At 58.9% G+C, this 11,120-nt stretch overlaps 1 protein-coding gene across 2 annotated transcripts; it reads right to left on the bottom strand.

Annotated features, from left to right (window-relative positions):
* Positions 1–28: 28 nt before the first annotated feature.
* Positions 29–9,912, bottom strand: CDK2AP1 (cyclin dependent kinase 2 associated protein 1). 2 transcript variants are annotated; one of them, XM_068563035.1, is made up of 4 exons: positions 9,568–9,912; positions 4,972–5,069; positions 3,265–3,391; positions 29–838 (listed from the first exon to the last, which is right to left on the bottom strand). In XM_068563035.1, exons 1-4 carry the CDS (start codon positions 9,620–9,622, stop codon positions 771–773), a joined length of 348 nt encoding a protein of 115 aa, XP_068419136.1. In that variant the 5' UTR covers positions 9,623–9,912; the 3' UTR covers positions 29–770. The 2 variants fall into 2 exon arrangements, with proteins under 2 accessions (XP_068419136.1, XP_068419137.1); XM_068563036.1 differs by lacking the exon at positions 9,568–9,912 and adding an exon at positions 6,355–6,374.
* Positions 9,913–11,120: the final 1,208 nt, after the last annotated feature.

Below are 11,120 nucleotides of genomic sequence, written 5' to 3'. Positions count from 1 at the left end.
TTTGCGGAACCCACGTCTTAGTACAGGCTGTTAGTGAAAATAAGCTTTATTACATCGAGTAATAAATACAAAGATGCGAACAGTTCCATTTTCTTCCAGATGTTTGGGTCAACTTACAGGAAAGCAGAACTGAAATCTACATACAGTCTCAGGAAAAATTTCAGGGATCCTTGTTAGGTTTGGTTTGGGAGGTTGCTCTTTCTTCTGTATGTATAACTTGTGCATTTTTAAAATCGACTTCAAAGCACTAATAGTCATGCAAATGCTTAAGCAAAAAAGAATTTACGTTAAGCAGAACCTATAGTGTATGGGAAACGAGGGGACCAGCTACTAGTTAAGTGTGCTGTCAAGTCAGCACTACAAAAAAAACCCTTCAAGTTGTATCAGCTTATGAAAAGGAACAAAGAACAGTCCGGGTAACATAAATGTATTCAAAAGAGGAGAGCGAGACACTGGTATCTTGGAGGCAAACTAGTTTGCTGTAAGATAGGTAATTTTTACGTGCATCTTTTGAATCAATGCTTTAAAAAACAACAACAAACACCTGGGTAGTTCCTAACTATTTAAAATGTAACTCCCAATCAACTGCAAAATCTTTCCTCAATCTTACAGACTGTAGATTCGGAGCCTAGTGAACCATGGGAGGGGCAGGGGGAGGAGAAACCAAACTGTTACCATTTTGAAAACAAAAGTTTCATCTGAGCAAGGGAGATGAACTGTAACTTATTCTCTCCGAAGAAGATGGAAAACCGTCCAGGCTCACAAGGCAGCTAGGACCTGGCATTCCGTTCCGTTTCAGCCAAGCACTCCCGCACCAATCCTCGAGCGTGGATAATGCCTGGAAGAGAAGCAGAGGCGGGCGTCAGCCAGCAGCACCCATTCTGGAAGAGGAGGAGGGTCCTTCCAAACCAGCCGCGAAACCCTCAGACTGGAGAAGAGGAGGAGGGTCCTTCCAAACCAGCCGCGAAACCCTCAGACTAGAGGAAACTTGGGACCTGCATCCAACAACCCAAACCCCATCCCACCCCTCAAAGCCAACACCCCTCTTCACGTCTCCCTAAAAGTTTCTTCCCATGCTCAAGGTGACAACCAGCAAGCTCTCTTTTCATGACGTTACTCTCCATATGAACCATGTTACCATCCAGATGACAGGAGTAAGTGTGTCCCCACCCAAGTTCTTTAAGCAGGGACCCGCTTTGGAGATTCCACGCCTTCAAACCATTATTTTTCCTGAATTCTAGAAAGGGCTTGACAGTGTCAGGCAGCCTGCCTGGTTTGGGTGCGAGACGAATGCTCACTCAGGCCACCTTGGTCCACTGCTTTGTCCTTCCCCCCAGGGGACGGGTGCCATCTTCTGCACTATTATTCTCCCCTCATCTTTTATCTCTATAGTTTGGGAGTTATCTATTGCTTGTTTGGGTTTTTTTTTTCTTTTTTTGGCTTTACTGAACTTCATGAAATATTGATTTCATTTTAATAGGCACCAAGAATCTACTCCTTCCAAGAGCTGACCCCCCAGAGGGCACTGGGAATGACACCCCAAGTCACTCAGGTGTCCCCACCTCACAAATCTTACCCCCCAGAGCTTCCGAAGACTTTCTGGAAAGGGCTGTGTAGCCGCTGTCGTAGCTACTCCACTCTGCCATTGTACTGTGACAGCAGCCGCAGACATTAATAAGCAGTGGGTGTGGCCATGTTCCAACAAGTCTTTACTTACAACACGGAAGTTTGAATTTCACATAATTTTCACATGTCACAAAATCTTATTTTTTTCACCATTAAAAACCGCAAAAAACATTCTTGGCACTTGACTCCCTTGCGCCCTATGACCCTTCTTACTTGCTATGATGTAAACTGGGCCACCTTACTGGTCAGGGTGACTGCGGGACCAGCTGCTCACCCAGGATGTGCCCTGAAGCGGTCAACAGGTGTATCCATGTGTTGACCTGAACCGCCGGCTTTGCTGGGAGGCTGCAGATCGCCTGTCAGAAAGACTGCGGGGTCCAGCATCTTCCCAGGCATTTGCAAACAGGTAACCGGCACTCCCATTACCAGGACTGTGGGCAGAGCGATGCCCACCTGACCCCCAGGGCTGGACTGGGGTTAAGCTCCTCCTCTCCCCCGAGCCCTCTTCCGTTCCAGCCTCTAACTGCCAGCCCCCCTCCCCACACCTGTGCCTGTTATTCCCCGATCCAGCTCTGCAATCGGTCAGTCTCTTCACAAAGGTGTCATGAACCGGCCCACTGCTCTGGGTGGGAGCCTGTCCTCAGCCGGCCTCGCCCATCACTGGAGCCGTGGCCTCAACTGCAGCCCCCCTGTCACGCCCCAGATTTATAGCCACAGGACATTCCCCTCTCGATTTTCTCCAAATTTGCTTCTCCAACCTTAAAAAAAAAAAAAAAAACCTCCTAAAATTAAATTCACACATAAGCCACCGTGCTCTGAACTGCCACCTTCTAAAATAGAAATCTTTTTCTCCTCTCCACGCCGCTTTCACTTCATGAAGCAGCAAAAACCAACCTATTTCTCTGCCTTCTGAAGTCAGCTGGCCAGTCACCTCTTCACGTGAGTCATTTCTTCCTGTGGCACCATCCTCCCGCCCTCCCTCCCTCTTCAATCAGGAAAGAACTTCAAAGCGTTCTCACTCTCCCGCCCCAGACTAGGACGGACCACACGCCCCCCCTGGGCCCCGCTCCTAAGAGGACAGCAGAGGGCAACGCAGGCCCCCTTGGCCTCGTGTCACTGGCCTCACCCAAGTTGGGAGCCTACCTGATTGGGCCGCCCAGGGCTCCTAGGACCAGTGTCGGCCAACGGGAGCAGAGCGGGCGTGAGGCAGAGCTGCAGGATCTGGGTACAAAGACTTTTCTTTTTTTTTTTTTTTGGCCGCACCACGAGGCTTGCAGGATCTTAGTTCCCCGACCAGGGATCGAACCTGAGGCCGCTGCAGTGGAAGCACGGAGTCCTAACGGCTGGACCGCCAGGGAAGTCCTGGGGATTCCCTTCTTAGACGCCGCATCTGACAACTGGCCGCCAAGCCCCTTCCGTCAGATGTACATCCCACAGACCCGCTCACCCAGCCTGACACCTCCACAGCCAACGGTAATTCTGTAACAAAACGGGAGCCCCTGTGCCGCGGGGGACTCTTCCGTCTGCCACCCTCCGTTTTCCCCAGAAAATCTTTCAAGACAGTTACTAGGCCAGTGCCGTGGGGTCCGCCAGCAGCGAGGTGTCACCTGGCAGGGGAGTCCCGGGCCCACGACTTACCTCGTTTTAGTCTCTCCATCGCGCTCTTGCTGCCCGCGTAGGTGGGTCTGATCTCTTTCCCCAGCTCTTCGATGATGGCCAGCAGCTCCGCGTATTTGCTCTGGGGCACCTGGCTGTTCCCAGTTCCCTAGAATCAGAAAGAAAAGGGTTCGGAAGGATTGAACCCAACCTGACCCCAATGCCGTGGTCAGGACCCCACGGCGTGCCAGCTGCACGAGGGCAGGGCTGGGGAGAGGCCCAAGCCAGGGGCAGGTGGCGAAGGGAGGGCGGCCTGGCCCAGACTCCAGGGCAGCTGCGGCCAGGCACGGCCCACCTGGGCGACAACCACAGAGCAGGGAGCCGGCCCTCTCTACTGTCCCCGTGCACTCAAGGCAACCACCCAGCAGTCTGCAGAAAGCCCTTTTATCATCTCAAATGAAAGAAAAAAAAAGAAAAGACTGGCTTGTCGATAGGAAAGTGTTTGTTTACTGAGAATTTCCTTGAAGGAGCCAAAGGGCGGGCAAGTGATGGGGGGGGAAGGGGGGGTGCCGAGGGTCCAGAGTGGGCGGAAGAGATGGAGGCCACACCTGGGGTCAGCAGGACCGCAAAAACTGCCAGAGACCACCCAGACAGAGCCCAGAATGTATTTAAATTCATCCATCCTCCCCCGCAGGCGGGGCCCACCACACAGAAACCCTTTCTCTCCAGAACCCCACGAACAGCCCAAGCAAACACCTGGACCAGGGAGGCTGGGGTGCCGCCGCCCTGTGGGCCGAAGCCGCCCGCTCGGGCCTCAGCCGGGCCTCCCTGCTCCTCCTCCTCCCCCCTCCTCCCCCCACAGCCGCATCAGGGCGGCCACCTCCCCCCAGGCCCTGGCCTGCTCCCCCCTCCTCGGCCGCCTCTGCCTCTTGGCCTCCTGGTCCTTCCTCCCCTCCTCGTCCAGCTCCTCAGCATCCGCCCGCCGCCACCTCTTCAGGGGGGCCTCGCCCGTGCCCGCCTCCCCTCCGGGGGCAGGACGGCCTGGCGGGCACGGCTCCAAGCCGCCACCTCATCCGTGGGGCCGGCCTCCGTGGCGACCTCGGAACGCGAGTGGCAGCCACGGGAATCTCCCGGCTGGCGGCCCGGGTCCCCCCCGCGGGGCGGCACTTCCCTGGCGGCCGGCGGCGGCCGCCTCCCCTGAGGGCCCGCCTACCCGGTGGGGAAAGCAAGTCTCGGCGAGGTTGGGGCAGGGACGGTCCACAGTCCCGTAACTGGTGGAACCAGGTGTAAACCAGGTGTAGAACTGAGGGGCCAGCAGCTCTCGGTGCAACGCACCTGGACTCCACTAGGATGGGCCCGTCCTCCCTGCAGGGCCCACAACCTTGTGGGGAGTGAGTGGGAGCAGGGCCCCCTCTCCTCCGTCCAAGCTCAGATCCAGAGTCAAGGCCAGACCTCGCTTCCCCAGGGACCAGGCATGAGGAGGCCCACCAGGGACACACATGGGGTGGTGGCCCCATCGGGAACTGTGGCTCTCGGGGCTTCCAGCCTTCTTTGGGCTCTCCCACCCCTTCCTGTCACTCGGTGTCCCCCGTGAAACCCCCTGCCACTTCTCCATTCTGACGCCCTGAGCCCTGGGTTGAGGAAGCTCAGATGACAGCTCCATCATTTCTACTCCTTTCACCGCTTCCCCTCTGGCCCAGGCCACCCCTAGGGCCCCTCCCACTGCACTTCCCACCCCCGCTGCCATACCTGGGTGTAGCCTAGAGATGGCGGCCCGTAGTCACTCAGCAGCTGGCGGTACTGTGAAGATGTCGCCATACTGGTGGAGGGCGGGTGGACACTCCCAGCTACGGGGGAGGAGACAGGAGTCAGTAATCAAGTAGCCTTGGTTAACTGTATCCGAGGTAAGGACTCTGAGTCCCCCTGCCCAGAACTCATGCCATCAACAGTGGTCTTTTGTCTCTGAGGACACAGAACCCTATTCCTGTCCTCTAGTTTGGCCACGGCTGATACTCGGCGTAGATGACTGATAGTAAAATGTAGCGAACAGACCACTGCTCTTCACTCCCACCACCACAGCAGACATTGCTAATCAATCACAGAAATCCTTCCCATACATGCAGTCAAAACTGGTAGCAAAGACGAAAGCTGCTGCTATTCTCAGCCTAACCCTTGCAAGTCCCCTTCTCCTGGGTCCTGCTCCCCAGAGGTTGATATCCTAGAAACACATGGCTGCCACAAGACCCCATCTGCTACTAAGGCTGGTCCACACCTGGGCTGAGACTTCCTGTGTGCCCAAACCTCTGCTGGAGTATATGGTGAGGAAGACAGGGGAAGATCTGGAGGTTGTGAAACCCAACCCTGGCTGGGGACTGGGGTACTGGACACAAAGTCAGGAATCTGGAGCACATCACAGCCTGTCTGTGTGTCCTCAGACAAGCCCCTCAACCTCTCTGAGCTCCTGTCGCCCCTCCCCAAAGAGGGGACAAGACTCTCGGCAGTCTGAATCTATGCCCGGCTGGCTTCACCCCCACAGGGGAGGCGTAAGACCCCACTTACGGACTGTAACACTGGGAGACACTGTCCCTCAGCAGAGGGACCACGGGGGGCCAGGGCCTGGCTCAGAACAGAGTCTCCTGCATGGGGTGTGGGGAGGCCCTCAGCAGGGAATTTTCCAGCTCCAGCTCAGTAGCTGGAAGCATGCAGACCCATAATGGCGTCCAAGTGGCCATCAGTGAGTAAAGGATGTCCTGCAGAATTACGAACAGCGGTAACCATGGAGAATCTACCTAGCCCTCCTCAGCAGCTGCCCGCCTGCCTCCACGCCCGGCCGGGGAACAGCTTCCCCTCCGCCTGCCTTCCCCGGAGCCAAACTGTCTCTCTCTCACGCACACAGCGGGCTCTGCAGACTTGGCCCCGGGGATGGACAGCTGGTGCCAGGCTGGCCAAACCGACCAGCTGCTCATCTGGTGTGGGCAAGGGGAGGGGCAGGGGAGGAAGGAAGTTCAGGAGCTCAGGCTGCTGGAGCTGGAAGGGGCCCTGGAGCCCCTCACTGCAGAGAGAGAAACACAGACCAGAGAGGGCGGGCACTGCCCCAGGCCACACAGCACAGAAGAGACTAACACACCGCACCTGTCCCTCTGTCCAGGAGCTGTAGACAGCTTGGTACCCGACGTGTCTTCCTCGGTCTCAGGCCTGCCTGGATTTCTCCACTGGGACCCAGATTTATGCTCAAACACAGGATGCCCAGTCAGGAAACATGAATTGTGCCACCTCTAAGCTGGGGACTGGGCACAGCACCGCGCTCCTCCGGGCCTCATTACCACGCCTCTACAGTGGGGGAGCCGAAACACCTGTGCTACAGAACCACACCTCCGTCTGAAGCAACTGCGGGTGTGCAGTGGCCAGAACACAGGAATGTGGCAGGGCGGGTAACCCCCAGCTCCCCTCATCACATCAGCCAAACCCCAATTTCCTGACCTTCTGATGTGGGTGGTGAGTGTGGTCTGGGTAGCTCAGGCTTTGCTGCCCCAGGCCAGGGTTCAAGTCCCGACCACCACAACTTACTACGCCTCTCTGTAAGGCCAGGATGCTAAATGCAAGACTGCTGGGGGGGAGAGGGGGGTCTACTGCACTGCTCGGCACTTCAGGCCATCTAGAAGATTCCAACTCCCTGGCGGGAGGTGAGCTGGACACCTCCGGTTCATTCTCTGCACCACCTCCTGCCCTCCTTCTCTCACTGAAGTCTGTGTTTCTTGCCTCCCCGACCCATCTTCTCTCCCACAGCCAAGTGCCTGGACTAGGAGCCAGGCCAGCCGCGCCATACCCGGCTGTGTGACCTACGACAGGGCCCTTCCCTCTCTGGGCCTCAGCTTCTCCATCTGTTTGAGGTCATGGTTCCCAACAGAACGTCTCAAGGCCCTAGATCCTGCTCCTCTATGGTGCTGGGGTTAGGTCCTGGGGGGCTGAGGGGAGGAGGAGGGATGGGTTGGGGGCTTGGGGGATGGGGATGGGGAGTCAGGCAACAGCTCGGAGCTTGACTTTCCCACGGCCTGGGTGATGCGGTAGGTGACCCCGCCTCTGTGCCAGCGCCAGTCCCTTACTCGGTGTTCAGAGGGGGGTGTCTGTGGCCCTGGAGAGAGCCGGCGGAAGGGCCCCGAGTCCCACTCATGCCCACACCTTCCTGCAGACACAGCGGCCGGCTGCCGGAGGCCTAGGAGAAAACCAGACCGGGCGTGAGCACAGCCGTCGCGGAGAAGCACAGACAATGCGTGCAGTGTGCGGGGACCAGGGAGGGCCCGGAGCCCAGGGAGGGGCTGGCAGAGGCCAGCAGCTCCTGGGGCCAGGCGCGGCTCCCCGCCCCCAAGCCAGACAAAGAGCGCCCGGGCCTGGGGAGCTGGCGGCCTTCCCGCCACTTGGGGCGCCTGGGGGGGCTCTCCGGCGGGGAGGCGGGGGCTTTGTCTAACTCCGCCACTGCCACCGCCGGCCAGGCCGAGGCTTGGCAACTCTCGAGCAGGAGGCAGGGCTGGAGGGTGTGAGGGATGATGACAAGGAAGCCGGAGGAGCGGCAGCGGAGAGTCCATCTTGGATGCAAATGGCACGGGGAGATCCGGCCTTTCTAAAGGGGTCCACGGGGAGGGAGGCGGCCCCACCAAAACACCAGAGACCCGGGGACCTCAGCAGTCCTCCTGGAGTTCACCGCAGGAGAAAGAAGAAAATCTGTGTACAGGTGCTAGCCAGCCCAGAGCAGGGCTTTGGGGTCCCCAGCGGGTGCCTCTGTCACTCTGTGACCCCAATCCCTGAAGGGCCCCGTTTAGAGTGCCGGCCTCAACTGCACCAGGGCCGGCCTGAGATTTCCCGCCGGTCCGGGCTGGCAGCAAGACCCTCCACCCATCCTACCCCAGAGTCAGATGAAGGAGGCAGTGAGAAATACTATGGCCACAAAGCTTGTCTTGGTAAGGTGTGCAGACCCCAGAAGAGGTGAGAACATTTGAGGAGAAAACAGGGGCTCTTGGGGCTTAGAGGCCACATTTGACCAACTCAACTATCCCCCATCCCGTCCATCCACCCCCTGAATCTTAACCCTTTCCAATCCCCAAATCTGTCTCCAGGAAGTTAAATATACACACACACACACACATACACACACCCCTATACATGTATATGCATATACATATATTGCTTTCCCGGGGCCCTCTTCAGATTTTTGGAATTATGGAGTCAACATTCGGAGACAAGGCCCAAAACTTTCGGCCAACTGCCAGCGTGGCATTTCTGACCAGCAAGGCCAATCCCCTCCCTGCCAAGCCCCCTCCATGCACCTCGCTTTTCTGGAAGTTTGTTTCCCATCCAGAGTTTAAGGAGAAGAACCTTGGTGAAAGGACAAAGCCGGTCCCCTCTGAACCCACAATTTCACCTATCGCCCTCGGTCCCTGGGGCAAGACCCTAGGCACAGCCTAAAGCTGCCTGACAACTTCTGCAGGAGTTTCCTGGGACCGCCCAGCTCCAGCCCCAGGGAAAGGAGAGGACGGCCCCTCCGGCTTCCGAAGGAGGGGGCCTTCTAAACCCAGACTTGGGGGCTCCGAGATGCGGGGCCCCCGCTGAAACGACGCCCCCAGCCGCCGCCTAAAGGCGCTCCGAGGCCCCCGATCTCCTCCAACTTCTCTCACTCCGCGCACGCCTGAAGGGACCTCCCGTGCGCCCCGTTTTGGGCGCCCCGTCCCGCGCGCCAGGCCAGGCGGGCGCCCACCGACGAGCTCCCCTGCACCGCCAGTGACCCCAGCGGCCCCGCTCCCTCGGGGGCGGCTGCACCTGGCACTCTCGCCGCCCCGCAGCGCCGCCCGCGCGTGGCCCGGGCTTGCTCACGTGCACCCCTGCTGCCCGGGCCCCCTGTCCGGACCTGCCCCCAGCTCCCTAAGGGCGGCCCGCGCCGGGGTCCCGGCGCCCCGCTCCCGGCGTGGCCCGGCAGCTCCCGACTCCCGCCGGCAGGGGCCCTCGCCGAGCCGCCCAAAAGCCGAGGAAAAAGGAGCCGAGAAAGCCTCCCCCGCCCTCGCTCGCCGCGCTCCCCACGAGCCCTCGGCCGCCGGCGTGGGGGGGGACCGCGGCGGCCGCCGGTGCCCCGGGCCCCGGCCCGGCCCCGAGGCCCGGCGCGGGGCGCACCCGCGAACTTTGGCAGCGCGGGCACCGGAATCATGGCGGCGGCGGCCGCGCTGCCCCGGGCCGGGACCCGGTGCCCGCCGACCCCGGCCGCCGCGGGCCCCCGGGAGCCGGGGCCGGGCGCGCGGACCCCCAACTTGGCGGCAGTTGGGGCGCGGCGCGCGCGGCCCGCGGGGCGCACTCACTCACCGGCGTTGAGGGAGGCGGCGGGCATGTGCGCGGTCAAGTTCGGTTTGTAAGACATCCCCCCGAGCGGCGGGGCGCGCCGGGGCACAGCGGGGCCCGGCCCGCGAGGGCGGCGGCAAAGGCGGCGAGGCCGGGCGGCGGCGAGGCGGCCCCAGCGTCCGTGCGCCCGTCCGTGCGCCCGCCGAGCTCCCGCGCACTTTTTGTTGTTGACGGCTCGGGCCGCACCGGCAAATATGGCCGTCCCTCACCCTGACACCCGCTGCAGTATATCACCCATACATCGGGCGGGCGCGCGGGCGCAAGGGCGGCCGCAAACTTTGAGCGGAGCCAGCGGGGCCGGCCCGGGCCGGGAGGGGGCGGCCCGGCGCGCCGCGGCCCGGCGTCAGGGGGCGGCTCCGCCCGCGGCCGCGCCCCGCGCCTCCGGGCGCGCTCGGCGCCCGCAACTTGGCAAAGTTTGGGGGGCTGGGGTCCCGGTGGCGCCCGAGGCCCGCGTGGGTCCCTTTCTTCTTCTGCGCTGGCGGCGCCTGGAGATTTGTGCTTGTACCGATTAATGTTTTTTTTTTTTTTTTGTAAGCGAGGTAGGATTGCAGAATTACTTTTTTTCCCCTTGACTGTGGGGGCAGGGATGGAAAATTACCTGGAGAAAATGGTGGCGAGTGGTATTTTTAAGCACGTAGATCATTCCAGACGCCGAGGTCGGGCTACTCCCCAGAATAAGAACAACCAATTCTTGACATTGATTTCAAATAAATTTCATGTCCCTGTCGGTATTAAGTGGTTTTTAACCCCTTGGCGGCCTAGACTCCTTTAAGACCGGGCAAAACCCAGAGGCCTCCTCCCCTGGGAAATACACCCCTCACATCTACATAATTTTGCATCTTAACTCATTCAAATATCTAAGAAGCGCCTACTATGTGCCGGGCACTGTTCCTGGCGCTAAGGGTACCAGAATGAACTTAACAAAGTTTTCTGTCTCCTGGAGTTTACATTGCAATTTTTGATCCTCCTCCGCCGGACCCCAACCGACTTCTCAGTGATACGCAATCATCAAATGCATTTTGCATTAGATGATGAAGCTTTTGAAGGTGTTATTTCTTGGAGTTCTGCTTTATTATTACTTTTTAAAAATTTATTTATTTATTTTGGCTGCGTTGGGTCTTCGTTTGCTGCGCGCGGGCTTTCTCTAGTTGCCGCGAGCGGGGGGCTACTCTTCGTTGCGCTGCATGGGCTTCTCATTGCGGTGGCTTCTCTCGTCGCTGAGCACGGGCTCTCGGCGCGCAGGCTTCAGTAGTTGTGGCACGTGGGCTCAGTAGTTGTGGCTCACGGGCTGTAGAGCGCAGGCTCAGCAGTTGTGGTGCACAGTCTTAGTTGCTCTGCGGCATGTGGGATCTTCCCCAACCAGGGCTCAAACCCGTGTCCCCTGCATTGTCAGGCAGATTCTTAACCACTGCGCCACCAGGGAAGTCCAGAGTTCTGCTTTAAATAGTAAATCTTGTCAAAATACACAAGATGCCCACCCTTTTCTACCTTTTTTAATCGCCATGCTTTGCAGATTT

Source organism: Eschrichtius robustus, chromosome 14, assembly GCF_028021215.1.
Source record: "Eschrichtius robustus isolate mEscRob2 chromosome 14, mEscRob2.pri, whole genome shotgun sequence".
In the NCBI taxonomy this organism is placed as follows: Eukaryota; Metazoa; Chordata; class Mammalia; order Artiodactyla; family Eschrichtiidae; genus Eschrichtius; species Eschrichtius robustus.
The sequence above is the reverse complement of the archived record's forward strand: the minus strand, read 5'-3'. Positions and strand labels throughout refer to the sequence as shown.

Excerpts from the sequence above, each read along its gene's own strand:
- CDK2AP1 (XM_068563035.1), bottom strand. The coding sequence starts at position 9,622 with ATGTCTTACAAACCGAACTTGACCGCGCACATGCCCGCCGCCTCCCTC. Across the intron at positions 5,070-9,567 it reads CGCCGCCTCCCTCAACGCCG|CTGGGAGTGTCCACCCGCCC; the intron begins GTGAGTGAGTGC and ends CCTCCCCCGTAG. Across the intron at positions 839-3,264 it reads GATGGAGAGACTAAAACGAG|GCATTATCCACGCTCGAGGA; the intron begins GTAAGTCGTGGG and ends CTTCTCTTCCAG.